Source organism: Caenorhabditis briggsae (genome assembly GCF_000004555.2).
Source record: "Caenorhabditis briggsae complete genome, chrII, whole genome shotgun sequence".
Lineage (NCBI taxonomy): Eukaryota > Metazoa > Nematoda > Chromadorea > Rhabditida > Rhabditidae > Caenorhabditis > Caenorhabditis briggsae.
The window spans coordinates 11,173,988-11,195,514 of record NC_013486.2 but is presented as its reverse complement, the minus strand read 5'-3'; the positions used below and the strand labels follow the sequence as shown (position 1 = coordinate 11,195,514).

The 21,527-nt window shown below is 34.9% G+C and overlaps 2 protein-coding genes across 2 annotated transcripts; one reads left to right on the top strand and one right to left on the bottom strand.

Moving 5' to 3' along the window:
* Nucleotides 1-7,109: 7,109 nt before the first annotated feature.
* Cbr-kqt-3 lies at nt 7,110-15,951 on the top strand (the record flags this gene model as incomplete). The annotated part of the gene is made up of 8 exons (XM_002631511.1): nt 7,110-7,226; nt 12,796-13,011; nt 13,065-13,191; nt 13,236-13,374; nt 13,568-14,122; nt 14,169-14,570; nt 15,410-15,512; nt 15,715-15,951. 8 exons carry the CDS (start codon nt 7,110-7,112, stop codon nt 15,949-15,951), a joined length of 1,896 nt encoding a protein of 631 aa, XP_002631557.1.
* Nucleotides 15,952-16,573: 622 nt separating this feature from the next.
* CBG20732 lies at nt 16,574-18,157 on the bottom strand (the record flags this gene model as incomplete). The annotated part of the gene is made up of 5 exons (XM_002631510.1): nt 16,574-16,678; nt 16,726-17,103; nt 17,250-17,514; nt 17,895-18,025; nt 18,077-18,157. The coding sequence occupies 5 exons, from the start codon at nt 18,155-18,157 to the stop codon at nt 16,574-16,576; spliced, it is 960 nt and encodes a 319-aa protein (XP_002631556.1).
* Between the last annotated feature and the right edge of the window lie 3,370 nt (nt 18,158-21,527).

Sequence of the window (21,527 nt, the reverse complement as noted above, 5' to 3'; positions counted from 1 at the left end):
AGAATGTCTGAATTTTCAGGGGAAGGGATACTGTACTTTGATGAAATAAATAAAATTAGAAATCGTTGGATTCTGTCTGAAAAAAAAGAAAGTTTGTAAAACTTTTTTATAGCCAAAACTTTAATTGTTTTATCTGTGTAATACAACTGCAATTTTACGACCCCGATGCAGTGCGTAAATGCACACACCTTTAATTTTTTCAGGTGATAAATATTTCACACCTTTTTCTAATTTCCCTCACATGTCTTTTCGATAGATTTCGTACCCCTTCTATTCTCTCATATGCATCCGTTGTCACGTAACCAATGAGTACAAAACGGATTCTGTGAATTCGGAAATAGAAGAGAGACTTATGATTCTGGAGAAGAAGACAAGAATAATTCTGCTCAAAAACAATTACTTCTGTTTTTTTCAATCGCTTTAGATTCAAAATCCGTTTTTAAATAGCTTCCTTCTAATTTTCTATAGATCTACCCATTAATCAAAACCGAACGGTGAACCAGAACGTAAACTAAAAAACAAAATTTCCTCACTTATCAGGCCCGGAAAAATAAGTTTCTATTTATCAAATTATCAGTTGACAGACACCCGTTGTTGGAAGAAAAATCGATAAAAAACCGGACAAATGATGACGATGAGTGTCTTTAATAAGATTATCATAAAATACTCCAAAATTTATTTTATATTATACACTCTTTTTTTGAATTAGGTCATTTTATTCTTTAATATAACCGAAATGGCACATTTTGGAGCAAGGCCTTTTAGAAAGTAAGTTTTTTGTTTTCAATTTTCTTCAAAAATCGTGAGAATTCGAAGAAATTTCTTTTCCCATAGTCTAGCTTTTTAAATTCAGAAGGGTATAAATAACAAAATTTACTTTTGGATAGTGTGATAATATTTTTTGAATTCTACTGTTTTTGAAAAATCTAATTTTAAAAAAATTTATAACAGCAGCTACGCAATAATCTTTGGATACTTGTTTCTTTCCAGAATTTCAGAATTTTAGAATTTTAAAATTTCGAGTTTGGGGTTTTTAGAACAATTCAGAATTTCAGAATCTCTGAATTCTAGATATTCCGAATTTCAATTTTTTTGAATTTTGGAATTTAAAAATTTTTAACTTTAGTATTTTCGGAGGTTTTCAACTTTCGGGAAATTAGATTATGAAATTTTAGATTTACAGAATTCAGGAATCTTCGAATTTCGGGGTTTCAGAACTTCAGATTTTTGGAATTTTAGAATTTGTAAACTAGAATTTCAGATCTTCAGAATTCAAGAACTTCGGAATTTTCGGAGTTCCAGAATCGCAGAGTTTTAGAATTTCAGGATTTTAAAATTTAGGAACTTTAGCATTCGAGAGTTTGGATTTCGGGTTCTTGAATTATGGGATTTCAAGGTTTTAGAATTTTAGAATTTCGGAATTTTGACGGCAGCGAGCTTTGAAATTTCGGAATTTTTGATTTTAAATATTAAGAATTCCGAGATCATCGAGTTTTGGGGTTTCAGAAATTAGGAGTTTTAGATTCTAGGATTCGAGAATTTGAAAATGTTAGAATTCCAGAATCTCGGAATCCATAATTCTCGAATTTTAAAACTTCTGAATTTTTGAAGTTTAGATTATTTATATTCTTGAATTTATCATTTAGGGATTTAAAAATTTCAGAGTTTAAAAATTTTAGAATTTTAGAATTTCGGAATCTTTGGGATTCCAGAATTCCAAAGTTTTGGTTTTTCAAGCTTTTTTAATTTCAGAATTTTTCAATTTTTTATTTTCGCAGTTTTAGGATTTCAGTATTTCGGGATTTTCTAAATGTCAGAATCTGGAGATCAACGTATTTTGGGCCTTCAGAATTTTCAAGTTTTAGAATTTTAGACTTTTAGAATTTCGGAATTTTGGAATTTAGGACTTTCGGATTTTCGAAACTTCGAAATTTTGGAAACTCGAGATCATCAAGTTTTATGACTTCTGAATTTCTTTTTAACTTTTTGAATATCAGAATTTCGGAGTTTCGAGATTTTCAAATTTTGAATTTTTGGGATTTTCGAATTTCTTCATTTCCGCTTTTTCAAATTTCCGAATGTCCGGATGTTTTGCATTCCCTAACGGTTCCCAACGTTTAATTAACTGACGTCACAGCTAGAATCTTTGAAAATTGCTTTCCGTTGAGAAATTCTGCAAAAAATCATATGAGAAAAAAAAGGTCTTGGAAAAAAGTCATTGACGTCAAAAGCTGATTATCCACCCGCCGAGAAAAAAGCATATATCAAATCTCGAATGGCACAAAGATTGGACTTTCGCGATTGACTCTTTAAATCCCATATCCAGAAAAAATACTTTTTATTAATTCTAAATCCCATATAGCTGAAAAGATGTTGCTTTTTGGTCTTTTATTTACATCGTCAAGTTGACAAGAGAGAAAGATTGATGAGGGCTAATTTTCAGACGAATTTCAGAAACGAGAAGATGTTGATTCGGAAAATATGTTTTGAAAACATGAGTAGAATTTAGTGTGGGAAAATGATTCTATATTTGAATAAAGCAGTAATTCAAAATACTGATACTTTCAAAAGACCAGAATTTTGCAGTCAAGAAAATAATGCCTAAGGCTTTATAATAAAAATCGAATACTTGGAAATTTGAAAAACTCGAAACATGGAAATTCGAAAATTCCAAGACTCCAGAACTCTTAAACCCCAAAAGAATTCAAATATCAGAATATCGTAAATTTTAAAATTCCGAAATCCCGAAATCCGCAATTTCAAAAATCGAAATTCTAGAACGAAATTCTAGGATCTTTCTAGAACCCAAAACTACAAGATCCCGAACATCGAAATCATTACTAATAACATTCACCAGATTCTGTATGTGCGTATGTATGTAGCGCACCTTATCACCCATTCAAAGTTAACCGATCAAGCTGAAACCTGGACAGATATATCAGAAATGGGTCTTAGTTGATGCCCGAACTTTTGGTTTTCCAAAATTTTGATTTTGAAGTCTTCTGTGGACGTTCCTTGGTTTCACCACACTAAATGGTGGTGGACAGAAAAGGCGATTTGCAGAAAATGTGATGGTGGAGGGCGACCGGAGGCCAGGAGGTTCAGCCCCGAAGGGGCGTAAACCGACTGGTATTTAAAATTCCTGAAATCCAGAATTCTAAAATCCTGAAATAGTTAAATTCTCAAGAACTCTGAAATTCTGGAACATATCTCGAAATTCGAAAGTTCTGAATTTCTGAATTTCTGAATTTCTGAACTTCTGAATTTCTAAATTTCTGAATTTCTGAATTTCTAAATTTCTGAATTTCTAAATATCTGATTTTCTGAATTTCTGAATTTCCGAATTTTTGAATTTCTCAATTTCCAAAACTCTAAAATTCCGAAATTCTGAAATACTAAAACTTCAAAATTCTCAAGCTTCAAAACTTCGAAAACTCGAAGGTCCCGAAAATCTGAGTATCTTGGATTTCTTGAAAGGATGATAGAAATATGGATAAAATAATCTAACCTAAATTTTAAAATCCATGTATCCAAAAAACAAAAAAAAAACAAGATAATCTATGTCTCTTGACTCATCTGAAAGACAAGGTTTCTCTCTAATGTTCACACGCACTACTTTCAGCACGTGCTTCTGCACTTATCCATCCATAAATCCATTATCATCGTTAGCAGAATTTTTTCCACACTCTCTTTCTCTCTGAATCTCTTCTTATCAGTTCGAAAAAGAAGAAGAAGCATATATCAGATTAGTGGTTACCTCTTCTTCTTCTTCTTCTTTTTCAGCTCTCCCAAAAAACGAGAACTAGAAATTCCCGCCCTGTGTTATTATTCACTGCTTTTTTGTTCTTCGTTGTTTTCATTTTCTGGTCACTTGAAATCTGAAAATGACTCGTCGCAAATCAATAAGAAGGTAAATATCAGTGTCGTCTTACTTCTTCTTTAGTAAAATCGGCTCAAAACTCCCACCCTTTTCATATGGAGTTTTTTCTCCATATTCTGATATCTCACAAAAATTCCGAATAAGTTTATCAGAGACTGATTTTGAGCTAAAACATTTGTAGTTCAAATATATGAATTTGATTCAGTAAAGCTCCAAATCGTGGCGGATTAGAAAAGTTTTTTGTATTGTTCTGGGACTTTATTATTTTTGGAATATTGTGGATTTAAAATATTATATTTTAAGCATTAAAATGTTGAGAACATTAGATTTTTAGTTTAAAATATTAGTTTTTTGAGATGAAATTCCAGAAAAATGTGATTCTATAGAAACTTTTTGGGAAAGTAGAAAATGCAATTTTATAGAAAAAATTAACTTCGATACATTAATTTTTTTGGATTCAAAAATTCCTGAGAAGGGTAACTTTGAAGAATTCAGAAATTCAGAAATTCAGAAATTCAGAAATTCAGGAATTCAGAAATTCAGAAATTCAGAAATTCAGAAATTCAGAAATTCAGAAATTCAGGAATTCAGAAATTCAGAAATTCAGAAATTCAGAAATTCAGAAATTCAGAAATTCGGAAATTCAGAAATTCAGAAATTCGGAAATTCAGAAATTCAGAAATTCAGAAAATCAGAAATTCAGAAATTCAGAAATTCAGAAATTCAGAAATTCAGAAATTTAGAAATTCAGAAATTTAGAAATTCAGAAATTCAGAAACTCAAAAACATTTTTAGTTAATTATTTGGATTGAATCTTTTCCTAGTTGGTAACTTCAAAGAATGGCTCAGCATTACTACGCCTGACGTGATTCAAAAATGATGTAATTTTTGATTCAAAACTTTTAGGAATTCAAATCATAAGACTTTGAAAAGAAGCATGTAATCTTTGGAAATTTAAACTTTACTTTTCTGAAAATTTGAAACAAACGCATAATTATTCACAGTCTGTTGCCTGTTATCACAATTCGACTTTTTATTTTTCCACATGTTCTTCTTCTTTTCCGACGTCTTCTCCCAAATGAAGAGGAGCTAGATAAAATGTTTTTGAGGTCTTTTCCTTTTTTTTCCGAACGTCCAAAAATAAAAAATGAATCGATTTGGTTTTCTCACAAAGCTCATGAAAAGTTTATCATCTACGCACTTCCATATCCTTTTTCCTCTCTTCTCCCTTGTTCCAGTAAAACCTCTGGAGCACAGAAAGAGATCCTGACTTACTCATTTCCTGCTTTGATCGTAGTTTTCGAAAAAAAATTGTAGCAAAAATAGGCACTCATTTTGTGGTGGTCACAAGTGACCATTTTGTGTGGGAGATTTTTGGGAGGAAGAACAGAAGCTAGTAATTTTCAATATTTATTTTTTCGTAGAATATGAGACACATCATCAATTTCTCATCTTGAGTCATCACACTTTGACAAGAGCCATTCGTCATTTCGTCGTTCGTTTTAGTTCGTTTTGCGTAATTCGTTTCCCAATTTAATTGAACTACTGCTTTCATACAATTTTTGAAAGCCCGTATTTGCTCTAATAGAAGTCTACCCAATACTTGCTCTTGGAGCTCAATTATTTCGGTTCCTGTGAAAGAAACAAACAATTGTTAACTGACAAAATGTTTATCATAATATCAGAAACATTTTATCAGTTGACAATTATTTTGTATCTTTGACAGGTTCCGAGAAAAATTGGCTCAAATTAGAAAGTTACTGGTCGCCCTTCTATTACAGGTTTTACAGTGTATTCAGTTACAAAGTTCAACCTTTCTAAATCGTATGAGATTTTATCTTTATCAAAATTAAATCTTACCTACTTACGAAGTGATCACTCAAGCTTATCCCACCGAGATTACTGATCTGATCATGATTATTCTAGATTGACCCGGATGAAACTAGTTTTCAAAAACATTTTTTTGAGATCCTGATCTTCTTATAATCGAATTTTCAAAACCGGAAAAATTTCGGTTAACAGTTTTCCCATAAGGATATCGTGAACACTCTAATAGAACGCCACCCAAATTATCAACTTTGAGCAACTATATCTCGTTTTCTGTGAAAGATGTCAAAAAGTCGCCGACTGGCAAAATGTTACTGATATTATAAATATTTTGTCAGTTGAAGATTTTTTGATATTTCTCACAGGAGCTCTATAGGCTCACAAATGTAGTGTTCAGGGTAATCGAAAATAAATCCTTGAAAATATTTTAAAATATTTTTTGTTAAGTTTTCGACTCTTAAAGGTGGGGGGACATGAAAAAAATAATGTTCTCGATATTTCGTTTAAATATGCCCCTCGAGGAGTTGAACTTGTTGGGGCGATGATTGAGGGTGCGGCGCCGCTACCGACTGAGCTACACGGGCAAAGAGAAAGCGGCCGCCCGATTGCATACATAAAGGCGAGGACGACAGCTGTACGCAGAGTGACATTAAGCGTTGTACACCGTCACGGTAGAATGCATACTCTGGTCCCAAAAATCCCTAGTAAAATCTCCTGTCCCCCCACCTTTAAAGCATCTAGAAAAATGTTTTCGCCCACCATGCTAACTTTCAGAATCATGGTTACATTCTCTGCTCTCAAAATTCAATTATGTGCATGAGAAAATATTCTAATCTATTTTCCCGTTGCCCATGGGAAATTACCTTCCTCCCTAAACGAACTTTGTTCGATGATAATTCTTATTAACCTTTTTTAAAGTTCTTATTCTTTTGAACTCAAAACTAAATTCAAAACTTGCAGAGCATAAACCAATCAAAACATAATTTCCTTTTTAATAAGCTGTAAAATTGAAATTACTATTTTTTTTTCATCGATAGGTGCAATTGGGTTACATACGCACCTTTTCTCATTTCATTTCCGGTTCTTTTTTCCACAATTGTGGAAGCTGCTGGCCTTTTTCTGTTCAGTTGACGTCAAGAGAGTGAAGATACGACAATGACTTGAAATCGAGGCACATTTGAGTACCCCTCTCGTCTTGTAGATCAAGAGACAAATCGAGATGAGAAAACAAAGAGAAAACAGGAAGACTTATGAGCAATCCTCATGGCTTCTCCTCTTTTTTCCGGTGTCATCTTCTTCATTTTTTTATGTTCGTAGTATCATAGTAATGAAAAATCAGCCTAATTCCATTGTTTTTTCTTTTGTGGTATTTTGTAAACAGTATAACTCAAATGTTTTCAGAATGCTCACGACGACTGGGTACCCCAATGGATCGTCGTTAGTCGACGATTCACCTCAAGATCAAGACGAATCGGAACATTTTCTATTGGGTATGGTCACTGGAGATGGATTAGGAAAGGTTGGTTGGCTTATATGTCGGGAGATAAGAAAAATAAAGCTGGAAGGATAACAAATTTGAGATAAGAAAATGAGAATTTTCCTGTTTTATAGCTTCTTGGTTTTGTGCAGATACAGTAACCTTGTTTAAAATTTCAATGACTTTCACTAGCTCTCAATCTTTCACAAAACCTGCAATAGAATGGACCCACACCATCAAGATTGAGCTAATTTTTCTTGGCTCTTTTGCATGGTATCAAAAACGTGTAAACTGGTAAAGTGTTTTTGATGTTATGATAAACAATTTATCAGTACACAACTTTTCATATCTTTGACAGAAGAAAAATTGGCTTAAAGTCAAAAGTTAGGGCCTTTATATCAAAGACTTTCCGGTATTGCCAACTCATTCTGAATTCTTTGAATCTTAAAAAAAACGAATCCTTAATATTTATCCTACATTTTACAAAAAAATATTCTTCTGATTGTCAGGTAGCAATGACGTAATAACGATCGTCAGATATTGAAATGTAGTTTGGAAGATGTTAAAAAAAATATGTTATTGAGAAGAGTGACTACCGTAATCTTGAATAAATCAGGTTGAAATACATTTTGAAACGATTTAACTTGAAGATTTATTTAAATATCCTATACTGGATCTCACCCGGGCTGATAAAAAACGGGTATATCTCTAGACATAAGTATCTTGGAAGCCCAACGATTGGTTGAAATATAAGCTTATGTTTGATTCAAAGTTACTGAAATCTTCAAAGCAATTCCTCAAGTCTAGGTATTGTTATGATTGTTCAAAATTGAATGGTGTAATGTTCCTTGTACGCCCTTGTGATTTTGATGAGATGAAGCAACTTTGACAAGTGATAACTCAGCTTACAGTTGATAATATAATTTGAAACTTGACCAGCTTACAGATGAATTATTTGATTTTTTGAATTATTTCATTTCTCTCTAAATTTGAGCCTAGTACAACGCTTCACTCAAATTTTATGCTATTACAAACTTGAGTCCGGCTAATTAGGAGTGGAGTGTAATTAAACATAATATCAGAACAGATCTGATTTAAGTTACTCGTTATTATTATAGTAAAAAGTAAAATCTATCTCCTCATATTGTTTTCTACTTGGCTTACTTTCGATTCAGTATCAAACTTCTTATGCCATAAGATCATACTAATCTGAAGTGGATCTCTTAGAATACCATTTATTTTCACATCGTTCCCATCGGCTTGTCACTTTTTTTTTTTTTGAAAAAAACCTGAAATCAAATTCTTACCTCTTTCTCTTTTTTTTTTCTTTCTCGAGGTGTGTCTCGAGATCCTGAAGCTGCTGGAAAAGAGACAGAGTAGAAGAGATTTTTATAGAGAAAGGGAGGGCACACAGAAACTCCTCTCTAACCTCTTCATTCCGTTTTTTTCCACACATTCTTTTCTCTCCGGAATACATGCTGAAAAACGAGTGAGAGAGGACTGATATTCATTTCATTTGTTTGCTCTTTTTCCAACCAAAATGGATTGCACCCTTCGTCCGTTGATGTTCGTTCAAGAGGTAAATGACAGGGTTTGGGAAAATTAAGAGATGGAATTGCATAAAGTTCAATTTTCAATTTTGAAATGTTCTTTGAGATTAGCAAAAAATGAGATACCGGCAAAACTGCTTTCTTTGCAGCTACTCACATTAAAACTTCAAAATTCCGGTGGGTGTGGTCTCAGGTCCGGGAAGGAAAACTACCGTTACCTAAACTTTTTTCATCCGTTATTTTTTTAAATACGAACTTTACTCTTTTGGCTTCTTTGGGGAGAATAGTAGGAAAATCGGAGAGAGAACCTAGTGAAAATTCTGGAAAATTCATATATTTTAGGGTTACGGTAGTTTTCGTTCCAGGACCTTCGGCTTAGTATAAGCGATATTCTTCAAAAACTCAAATCATTGAAATCATTGTAAAATGTATTTCAAAATTCATTTTAATCTTTTGGGAAAAAAAAATCTCAAATTCGTAGCCTATCCATATCCATACAACGTCAATTTAAAACTCCGGGATATCTAAGTTTTTGGTTTTTTGGTCGTATCCGATACCCATATCAATTATGAGTTTCGCACCCGGACTTTTTGCAGTGAGTTTGAATTTTGGACCCAATTTATGGGAAACGGCCTTTTTAGTTTCCAGGAAACTCTGCTGATTAGTATTGACTTTATGATATTGATTCGAAAATTATTTTCTTCTTCATCTAGAACTTTAAAAGCTCTTTTAAGAAGAGTGAAACTTTGAAAATAGTTATACACTTTGGCTATCGCAAAAACACCTGTGACAATTTCCACCACTTTCATAAATAATAGAATAGAAAAAGGACACAAATCTCCATATAGAGAAAAAAAACCTAATCATTTTGAGTTGATTACATTTCCATGTGAATTTTCATGCAACAGGAAATGAGATGATGTGCCACCTCATCAGATTGGAGAACAAGAATGAGAGGAAAAATTAATATCCGGTTGGGGGATGTTCAGAACACAAGCTTTCTGTCGGAAGAAGATTTTGATTAGTGTTTTCTTTTTTTTCTGACGCTGAAACTTCGATTGTTAACAAGTTGCTTTAGATTTGTTAATTACTCTCTGAAACGGATAAAAATTGTTGAGTTTGAAAATAGTTCAGAATTTTCTAAAAGCGAGATTTGACTAAATCAGCACTATACATTTCCAAAAGGCAGAAAACAAGAAAAATCTTCGCCTGGTCTGTTTAAACCCTTCTTTTCTCATTCATAGCTTTTTTAATACCGTGAATGCTCTACCCTGTACAGCCCACCCTGTACATACAATTTGAGCTCAATTATCTCGGTTCCTATAAGAGATATCAAAAAATGGTCAACGGATCATTTTGAGTTGATTACATTTCCATGTTAATTATACGACAAGCATTTGATCAGTTGACATATTTTTTGATATCTCTCATAGGAACCGAGATAATTGAGGTTATTTATATCATATTAGAGCATGTACGGTAGGTGCATCTGGAAGCTGAAAACATCTGAAACTCTAGAAGTTTACTTTCTAAACATTGACTTTACTTCAAAAAAAGATTTCTCAACTCCATAGACTCAATCCCTTTGTAATACTTTTTGAAACTTTCAAAACAATCCGAAAAATGTTCCTAGTTTTCAAAGAAGTCAAATAAACTACAGTATTTCCTTTAGCCCTCCCAAGAAGCCCTCCCAAACCGTCAACTTTGAGCTCAATTATCTCGATTACTTTGAGAGATATCAAAAATCTGTCAATTGATAAAATATTTTTGAAATTATAATAAATATTTTGTTAGTTGACCACTTTGTGGTATCTTCTACAGGAAATGATATATATATATATATATAGATTTGAAGTTGACAGTTTGAGTGAACTTCTTTTAGAGCTCTTTCGAAAAATACGAAATATATGGCGAGCACTCTAGCTTGAATTGAATGGTTACGAAATTGAAATATGAAAAATATGAATTAGAAATAAAATTTATATCTAGTTTTAAAAAATCCTTTATAAAACTTCGCAACCAAAGAACTAAAAACTTTAAAGCAGGATATGCAATTTGAAATGTCAAAACTTTGGAGCCATTAGACATAGTACTCAATCATTATAATTTCTTCTGAACTTTCCCCAACTAAAAAAAAGCCAAAATTTCCCAAAACAATCTTCTAGTTCACCTGCCCTAACCGAAAATGTCACCTAAAACAAAAATCTCTAATTTTCTTTCATTTTACGCACTTCCCCGTTTTGTGTTACCGTCATGAAAATTATAATATTTGAGAACGTAGGTGGAAGGAGATAATCGTTCGAGATTTGTATTCCCGCTTCTTCCTCCTTGTCATCATCTTCATTTTTCGATTAAAATTTTCTTACCAAGTCTTTCTGACTTGAGTTTTTTTCCTTTCTCGGAAAACTTGAAATTCAAAAATCAGAAAACCATGAACTCTTTATTTCTGGACTTGCTTTTTTCCTTATCACTAGGTTGGCTTAATCTACTTCTTATCACCTTTTCTTCTTCATCGGTTGTTGTCTGTTTCTTTTGCTCTGTTATGACCTACCCCAGCGGGTCTGTATGGGGTGTTTTATAAAAAGTCAGAAAAAGAGCAACTCATATAACGATTGTTGGTTCACATGCATTCATAATTACTATTCGACTTTCTGCCTCCTTCTATTCGGCTCCTCATTTTTTTGCTGCTTTTTCTGCGTGCATGAAAATGTACAATTCATTGGATCGTCGCGGTAGTTTAACTATTGGTACATGGGAACTACGCGATATTCTACATCCACAGAGAAGACGCAAAACTTATGACACTTTGGAGGAGGTAGGCATCCAATTAAGAAGAGGTACGACTTCTCAGAGTTCATTAGGTCTTGAAATAGCTCTAGAGATTCACAATCAGACGATAGAAAAATCAGAGAATTCAAAAGCTAGAAATAGAAACTTCTGGAACAGTACATTTTTGAAAAAAAAACAAACCAAAGTCAGAAAACTTTGTAGTGTAAATCCGAGTTTTGAATTTCAATATTGTCAGATTACTTGATGAAGTGTCCCTAAAAAAAAGATAATAAACAAAAATAGAACTTTAACTACCATAAACACTCTAATAGAAGACCGAAACCGGAAACTTTAAGCGCATATGTCTCGATTCATGTGCAAGATATCAAAAAGCGGTCAACTGATAAAATGTTTCTGATTTTATGATAATCATTTTGTCAGTTGGCAACTCTTTGATATATTTTATAGAAACCGAGATATATGAGTTCAAAGTTTACAGTTTGGGTGGCTTGTAATGGCGCTTGGAATCTGAACTTCGTGTTAATTCCATCAACTTTGGCACTTTTTAGGCTTTAAGCTGCTCACCTGATTTGTGTGAATTTAAGAAAAAATGACCCACTACAAAGTTAAAGCTCTACTTTTGTTTGGTAAATCAGTACTTCTAGGAATTAAATATTTTTATAATAAGCCCTCACACTGACCAGTTTGATCTCAATTATCTTGTTTTTTGTGAAAGATATCAAAAGTTTGTCTACAAAAATCTGTAAATTATTTATCAAAATGCCATTGATAATTTATTAGTTGACAACATTTTGATATCATTTACAGGAACCTAGATAATTGAGCTCAAAGTGTACGTATAGGGTGAGCTTCCTTTAGACCGACCGAATAACAACTCCTGTCACTCTTTTTTACCACGATTGTTTCATAATCAAAAAGAAATTTCAAATACACTAAGCTCATGTCTTACCTTTACGAACATCCACAAAAATCCTGAAACTTTTTGATCTCCTCTCTGTTGTTTTCCATCAAAAGGAAAAACCGAAGCTCATCCATGGATTACCAAGAGCTAAAGCCAAATCTTCCATTCGTTTTCTTCTTTTTCTTTTCCATATATTCTTCTCTAGACATTCTCTCAATCAGACAACTATTATCTCGGCCGGGGAACAACCTCCACCTCCATTCAAAATGAGTCAAAAGAAAAAGAATTCGTTGAGTTAGTATATAGAAATCTGCACCACAGATGATATTCCTTATTTTTAAACATTTTAAAACATTCAAACATGTTTCAGATGTTCAATGCCCGTTACCGTAATATAAAAGAAAAGAAGGCAGCAAAGATGACATATCGAGCATTGATCTACAACTGTTTGGAGCGGCCGACAGGATGGAAATGCTTTCTTTATCACTTCAGTGTATTCCTAGTTGTTTTGATTTGTCTCATTTTATCAGTGTTATCAACTGTCGAAGAGCATAGCCATTTTGCAGCCGAGCTTCTTTATATTTTGGTGGGTCAGCAGAAAAGATGATGTTATGTTTGATTCCAATCTTCTATTTTTAGGAAATATTCCTAGTAATCTTCTTTGCCATTGAGTATGTTGTTCGCCTATGGTCAGCTGGATGTAGGTCCAAATACATTGGATTCTGGGGAAGACTCAAATTTGCAAGGAAACCCATTTCTTTCATTGGTTAGTTCAAAAAAATATACATCTATCAGAAAATGAGTTTCCAGATCTGTGTGTGGTGCTCGCCAGCTTCACAGTTATTTGCTTTGGAAGTGAGGGACAAGTGTTCGCAACCAGTGCCATAAGAGGAATCCGATTCCTTCAGATTCTTCGGATGCTTCATGTAGATCGGCAAGGTGGAACATGGTTAGTGAAATTCAAAAAAAAGAGAACGAAAATCGTTTTGCGAAATTCTAAAATTAGAATATAGAGACGTAATAGAAGTCTAGAGATAGGTCGATTGGGAGATGATTATTCAGCTTTGCACATGCAGTCTGCGTATTTGAGTTTAAAAAGTAGTTCGAAAAAGGAATAGAGAATAACACTCCATACTTTCTAGGCGACTTCTTGGATCCGTCGTCTTCATCCATCGTCAAGAACTGATCACCACCCTCTACATCGGATTCCTCGGACTCATTTTTTCCAGTTACTTTGTCTATTTGGCTGAAAAGGATCATGTTGGAATCGATGGTCGTCAAGCATTCACAAGTTATGCGGATGCTCTCTGGTGGGGAGTTATCACAATGACTACGATAGGATACGGAGATGTTGTACCTCAAACTTGGATGGGACGAATCGTGGCTTCCTGCTTCTCAATTTTTGCCATTAGTTTCTTCGCCTTGCCAGCTGGTATTCTGGGATCTGGATTCGCGTTGAAAGTACAACAAAAACAGCGACAGAAGCATTTCAACCGTCAGATTCCTGCCGCAGCAACTTTAATTCAATGCCTTTGGAGATGTCATGCAGCAGAAAAGAGGATATCTGCCACCTGGAATGCACATATTGATCCATTGGCTCATGAGACAAAGGAAACACATCATGGGCATTCGAAGAAGCATCAGCAGTCTTCGGATGATAATAATGTCACGAGAAAGAGACAACTGTTTAAAAAACAGTCAGTTATCCGGCTCCCATAGTCTACTGAACTTTTGAATTTTCAGATCAAGTCTAGTCAACACGTTCCGAAGGAAAGGTTCACCGTCTGCCGATGTGGAAATGGGAGGAATCAATCATCATCAGGAACGACTTCTTCGTCAGGAAAGGGGATCGGACACAGATGATGAAAAGCGGGTTTATAGAATTGGAACAGATATAGAGATAGAATACGAAACAGAAGAAGCGAATACGCCAACGAAACTGCGTCCGGATACTCATATCAGTCATGTTTGTGAGCTCACAGAAGCACATCGTAATGCTATTCGAGCAATAAGAAAAGTCAAGTATTTTGTGGCAAGGAGGAGATTTCAACAGGCAAGAAAACCGTATGATGTGAGAGATGTTATTGAGCAATATTCACAAGGACATCTGAATATGATGGTTAGGATAAAGGAACTGCAAAGGAGGTGAGCATGATTTTTGAAAATTATGAATTTCAAAAATTAGAATTAAAGGTGGTGTAAAATTATTTATTGCTTTATTTTGTTCAAAAAATTACCATATTCCCTCTAATAGAAGCCCATCTCTATTTGAAGCCCACCTCTAATAGAAGCCCACCCTCCGACGTGCTTAAAAACAGAGAAGCGTATCTTCTAACAGACGTTCATGCAGTTCAGTTAGTGCAGTTTGAACAATTCAGTGTGTCTATTCGGTTATTATAGACAGTTTTTTTTCTATTAAAAAAATTTCTGGCAATTTCAGTTTTTGGAAATTTCCTAAAAAGAAGGTTGAAAAATAGAAGCCCATGGGCTTCATTTAGAGGAAATACGGTATGTAGGTTCACATAAAAATGAAGAAAAATCCTAAAATGCGAAAAAGCAAAGTGGTATCCGGGGGCTGGNGGCCAANTGTGAGCTTTCTAGTCCCAGGCCAGCGCACGAAAATTTCACATCTGAAGTTTTCCGGGTTTTAAAAATATTTTTCTAAAATTTCAGCAAAAACTATTTCTGAAAATTGAAAAAAAAATAACGATTCTATAAGAAAACGGTTGCAAATTAAAAAAAACCGAAAAAATTGAACACCAAATTCTCGCGCGCTGGCCGCGGACTAGAAAACTCACACTCGGTCGCCAGCCACCGGATACCAATTCGCGTTTTCGATGCGGTTTTCTCAATGACAGATTTTTTTTTGGAGTTTTTTTCAAAATTTGTATGTGAACCTATGAAAAAATGAATAATTTCCGCAGTATAGGGTCTTTAAAAAAAGAAAATGTCTAAAAATATTATATCTATTTCTAAAATTTCAGGCTGGACCAAACTCTTGGAAAACCAGGTCAATACGATGGGAAAGGGTCTCGAAAGGGTCACCCTGTCACAATTGGTTCCAGATTGTCGCGTCTAGAGTTACAGGTATGTCGCCGAAATTTCGAAAAAAAAATTTTGATAAGAAATTGAAAATTGATAAGCTTTTATTCGAATTTCACACCTTTTCTGCCCGACCAAATGTTGCGGCATTCGAAAGATTGCGACTTTAGACTTCATGGAGTTCATTGAATCAATTTTTGGGCGCTGAAACACTTCTGACAGGGACGTCAAACTTATTATTTTCCAGATGTCGAGTCTCGATCGAAAAGTAGAGTCTAGTAATCGAACACTAAGTGCTCTGTATCGATTGATGGTCGACAGAAACTCGCTGACGATTTCACCGTCACCACCGGCATTGATGAGTAGACCAGTGTCACCTGCTAACTGTTTATCACCGAGAGATCAACTCTCGCCGACGAGTATCAGCAGCCAAAGATCGGGATCTCCGAGCTATACTTTGGATCCAAATGGTGGATGGCATTAAGATACCGTGAACACTTGCTACCTAAACCGTCTACTTTGAGTTTATATATATCGGTTCCGGTAAAAGAAATCAAAAAGCGGTCAAGTGAAAAAATATTTTTGATATTATAAGAAATATTTTGTAAGTTGACCACTTTTTGATAATATCAAAAAGATATTATCTTTAATAGGAACCGAGATAAATTGGCTCAAAATGAGAGGGGGTTCTATGAGAGTGTTTACAGTACCTTGTTTTTGATTGGACACTGTTTTGAGTTAGCACGTTTTTCTCTCTTTTTCATTAAAAACAAATTGATAGCATAATACCAAAAACCCCCAAAACAAACATCCTGAACATTGATAATAACTGGTAAAAAACTTTCTCTGTTAGCTTTCGTTTTTTTTGTATTTTATCCATTTTTTCTTCTCTGTGGTTCATAATTTCCGGTTCTCAAAATGGAATTGTCAATGTTATTGAATTGTACTACTAAATCATTGACATACTAAAAATAAATGCTTTATAATAAAATTTTTTTTAATTCAAAAAATGATAATAAACTACCGGTACTGAAGAAGCATGGGTAATATGCATGGAATAATGGAAGTGATATAGAAATGTGATTTTTCGAATAAAAGATAGATTTTCAGTTAGCCCAGATCATGTTAACAGCCAATAGTGCAAATCCACAAACACTCGCGATCCATTGGAGAATATTGGAATGGTTGTTGGCACGTTCTGGAGCCAGCATCTGGAAATTTGGTGTTTCAGAATCTGGTGAAAGATAACAAAGTTTACCTCAAAGAAAGAGATGTAGATGAAAGTACCCAACGAGAAACTCATAAGAACTGCAGTTGTGATATCTTTCGGTGTCTGATTCATATTTGAACTTTCGATCAGAATTCCACATGATCCTCCAATAACGTTGAAAGCGGCTAGCACTAGAATCAGAATAACCACAATATAACGACGTCTTGGATGAGTTCTGGTCAATTTCATTCCCAAAGAAAACATCACAATCGCTTTGTGAAGTGCGATTCCAAGAAAAAGAGAGGTGACGGATACTGTATCTTCTTGAACTCCAAATGCGAAACATTCAAAGAAAACATGAAGAAGAAATGCGGATGTGAAGATGATCGACTGACGAACTGGTCCTTCTCCGTCTTCATCGTAGTCCTAAAAAAATTTTTTTTGAAAATGCATGTTTCCTTTCGAAATTGCAAATCAGCTTATTTCTATTCTCTTATCAACAACTTATCAGTGAATGACTACTTCAACGAAAATGGAAATCAAGCTGTTCAAAGTTTGAGTTCAATCCTCACCTGGAGAGATCGTTTGCATGGTTGCACCAAATTTCCTTCGACGTTAAAAATACTTCCTACTGTAGCAAGACGGGCACGGGGAAATGTGACATTTGAGTCCATAACTGGGACATTTGAATGCGAATGACCATGACCCACATTGCAGATTATACTGGATAACTCTTCTGTTAGATAGACAAAAAAGAATCCACAAAGAGCAATTAGTTGGACAAATGGATAGTCACTTTGGTAGCCAGTGTCAGTTTTCACATCTTCCCATGCTTCTCTGAAATATATAAAAATGATTTCGGAATGGTTTCAATTAAGGCTTCCATCTTGATCCCTCGAAAATTGGCGGCCGCCGACCGATCGTTAAGCTCGGTCGGTCGACTAAATTCTTCGACCAAATGAAAATATAATATTACGAGGGTTATTCAGGTGAAGCGAAAAAATCCGAAATTCCAGACAAAATGTTCAAAGGGGATAATCCAAAATAATTTTGACCTCAAATTTTGGCAATATTTTCCATATAGTTTTCTCCTGTTCTCCCCAAAGCTTTAGCCATATTGGTTCATTATCTGAGTTTTCCCGAATTTTTTCGCTATTGTTAGGTGTTTTCCCGAATTTTGCCTCAGCTGAATGACCCCATAAGTTTCGATAACTTACAATGAATCTGGGAGCATGTCCAAGAAGCATACAGACAGGAAAACACCGCCAGCAAAACAAGAAAATAGAGAAAGAATAAGTGAAGAATGCTTATGGATAGACGATTGAGTATTGTTCAAAAAGTCGATTAACTGAAAATTAACTGATCATTAAACCTTATATAATCCTCTAACAAAACTCACTTTAATTGGCAACAAGCCAAAAAAAATAGTCATCAGTGCCATCACTCCGAGCATAATCCATTTCAGCAGCTCGAGAGACATTTTTTATTTTCCTTCCTCTGTAGTTGAGTTTTTAGGGGTTGAATAGGGAGACAAGTGATGGGTTTTGAAGGAAAGAGCAAAAATGATAAGAAATGGGCGGGCAGTAGGGCCTTTTTGATAAGGCCCTGCAACATAGGCCTCGTTTTTATAGGTTGACCAAACGACTGTTTCGTCATGATTTGACACCAATAAGCAGGGTTTTTCGAGTTATTTTCAGGTAAATGGAATGCTAGATTTTTATTACTTTGGTTGACGAAAACCGGAAAAGTTTGTGTTTTTAGGAATAGTGATTTGTGATGCGTTTTTGAACTTTTCATCGATTCCTTCGAATCGATTCTTATCAGTTACGGTTCTATAATCTCTAATTGACAGCTGAGCTACGGATAACCGGGACTAAAGTTATAGAATCTAGCTCACAAAGTTAATGAAGTAAGCTTACCGTAAACACTAGTAGAACGCCCTTTGCCTCCTATCTTTGATCTCATTTTCTATTTAAAATATTAAGGGGTAGTCAATTGACAAAATGTTCATCATAATATGAAAAATGTTTTACCAGTTTACCATGTTTTGAGATCTCTCACAGGAACCAAGTTAAATTTGCCTAACTGTAAAGTTGAAAGTTAGGGAATACGTTCTATTAGTGTTTACGGTAGGTTAGTGGTCACACTTACAATTGCGAGAAGTGGAAATGCCGTAAAACCTCTAATAGAACGACACCCGGATCGTCCACTTTGAGCCTATATATCTCAATTCTTTCGAAAGATATCAAAAAGTGGTTAACTAGTAAAATGTTTATCAGGATATCAGCAACATTTTACTAGTTAGCCACTTTTTGATATCTTTTACAGAAAATGAGATATATAGGCTCAAAGTGGACGATCCGGGTGTCGTTCTATTAGAGGTTTTACGGTGGTCACTTTGCTCATTGGTTCATCACTTGAAACCGATTCAAAATGCTTAAGCTGTTTTGTACGTGGTGTCAATTTCCAGTCTCAAAACTGCAATTTTTATGAACTTGAAACTTCCAGAATTTCATTTTTTTTTTTAAATATTAGATATCAAAGTGATTTGGAAGTCCGGAAAAAGTTTTTTACAGATCATGGTTTTTTTAATCCCAGAAAACATCAAATACTGTAAAAACACTCTAATAGAGTTTGTCTCAAACCGCCAAATTTGAGCACATTTATCTCATATCCTGTAAAAGATGTTTAAAAATAGTCAAATGACAAAATGTTCATCATGATATAAAAAATATTTTGTTTGTTGATCACTTTTTAATATCTTATACAGGAATCCAGATGCTTGACCTCAAAGAGAACGTATAAGGTGGCTTTTGTTAGAGCAAGTACGGTAACTCGCTTTGAAAAAAAGTCATGATTCAATGAACAAACTTGGTTACGACGATCCAAAGAGAAGAAAACTTTCAAACTTGAACTTTGTTTCCAGAAATCCCACACTTTATTGTGACCACCTGCAGTAAAAAAAAGAAAAATTTGAGAAGTTTCTTGAAAAAAAAACAAGAATCTTTACTTTCGGTTCTTCAGCAAATACTTCCCTTTTTATGTTAACAATGCATTTTCTGATTTTACGGTTTTGTTTATGAACACCTATAAAAATTATATGATTTCTTTGCTTCAAATACACAGTAACAGGGTAATAACAAAAAACAAAGATGGATCGTTCGATTTCAAAAGCTTGTTTCTTTTTTTCAATTTTTGAAAACTTCTCTCATCGCTTTAAAATTTAAGCCATGTCTGGTACATCTCTATCTGACTGTCATTTGTGCTCCATCCCGAAAACAAACTTACTGTAAATCTGTAATAGAAGTTAAATCTCTTCTGAGTCGGCTGAGATCCTGAGGATGGTTGGCAGGTAGGGGAGCTCCTAGGTTAGTATGAATACTCCCTATTGAGTCAGAAGAGATCGTGTGATAGGAACCCCTGAGATCAACCTAGGGTACGACCCTGGGAATTTTCTGAGCTCTGAGCAAAAAAAACTAGATCCGAAGTATAATTTTGGAAAATGTTTAATTTTCGTCTGCTTTTCGTGCGTTTTTTGTCCGTTTTTCGTCCGTCAGGTTCGTTCGCAAAGTTCGTCCGTCCGGTTCATCCGTCAGGTTCGTCCATTTGGTTCGTCCGTGAGGTTCGTCCGTGAAGTTCGACCGTCAGATTCGTCCGTCAGGTTCGTCCGTCAGGTTCGTCAATCAGGTATTTTCGTGAGGTATTTTCGTCTGTTTTTTTCGTCAGTTTAAAAACCTGACGGCCGAAGCTGACGAAAAAACCTAACGGACGAACCTGACGAACATGAACATGACGAACCGGACAAAAAACGAACAAAAAACGGACGAAAAGCTGACGAAAAACGGACGAAAAGCTGACGAAAAACGGACGAAAAGCTAACGAAAAGCTGACGAAAAGCTGTCGAAAATTAAACTTTTTCCAAAATTATACTTCGGATCTAGTTTTTTTTTGCAATACAGGCCGTTCAGAGCTCAGAGCTCAGAAAATTCCAGGGATAATACCCTAGGTTACCTCGGGGGTTTCCATCACACAATCTCTTCTGAGCCCCTAGGAAGTATGCATACTAACCTAGGAGCTCCACTGCCTGCCAACCATCCGCAGGATCTCAGCCGACTCAGAAGTTATTGTGTGATTTTTACCTAAAGACCCCCCAAACGATTTCCATTATATAGGAAGGTGTTCTGGTTGTACCGACATCTCCCGGATTCCACCGTCCACTATACTTTGCGTGCAAAGTGGGCGGGGCTTAGATCGACGACTTTGTTGTTTAGAGATATTTCATCGTTATCGAGCGTTTTTCACTGAATTTTTTTTATTGTTTTGCTGACTGGGTATGACTATGAAAAGAATGAAAAAAGCGAAAAATTCGTTTAAAATCGTAAAGTTTCCGTTTTTTTTTCAAGTTTGTAAACTTCAAGCATTTTTTCCCTTCAGACTACGTACCAGCTGCATAATTGTTTTAAAAAATGAGCAAACAATTCCAGCAAAGGTGCAAAAATTCTGTATAACAAACGAGACAACACTTCAAGCAAATGAGACTCTAGCAAGTGAGTTAAAGAGATAAATGTAACCGAAGAGGCATTGTAGTCAAGAGAATGTGGAGTCAAAGAGTAGGCGTAGTCAAAGAGTAATTGAAGAAACTTTCTAGAAACAATCTGAACCAAACAGCCGAACCTGACGGGCGAACCGGACGAAAAACGGACAAAAAACGGAGAATCATTGAGAAAAACGGCGTCGAAAAGTCAAAGTGGGAACCGGTGGCCTAGCGGCCAGGTGTGAGTTTTCTAGGCCAACTGCCGGTAAAAGCGCGCGGAATTCGAATTTTTATTGATTTTCCAGTGTTTTCTCAG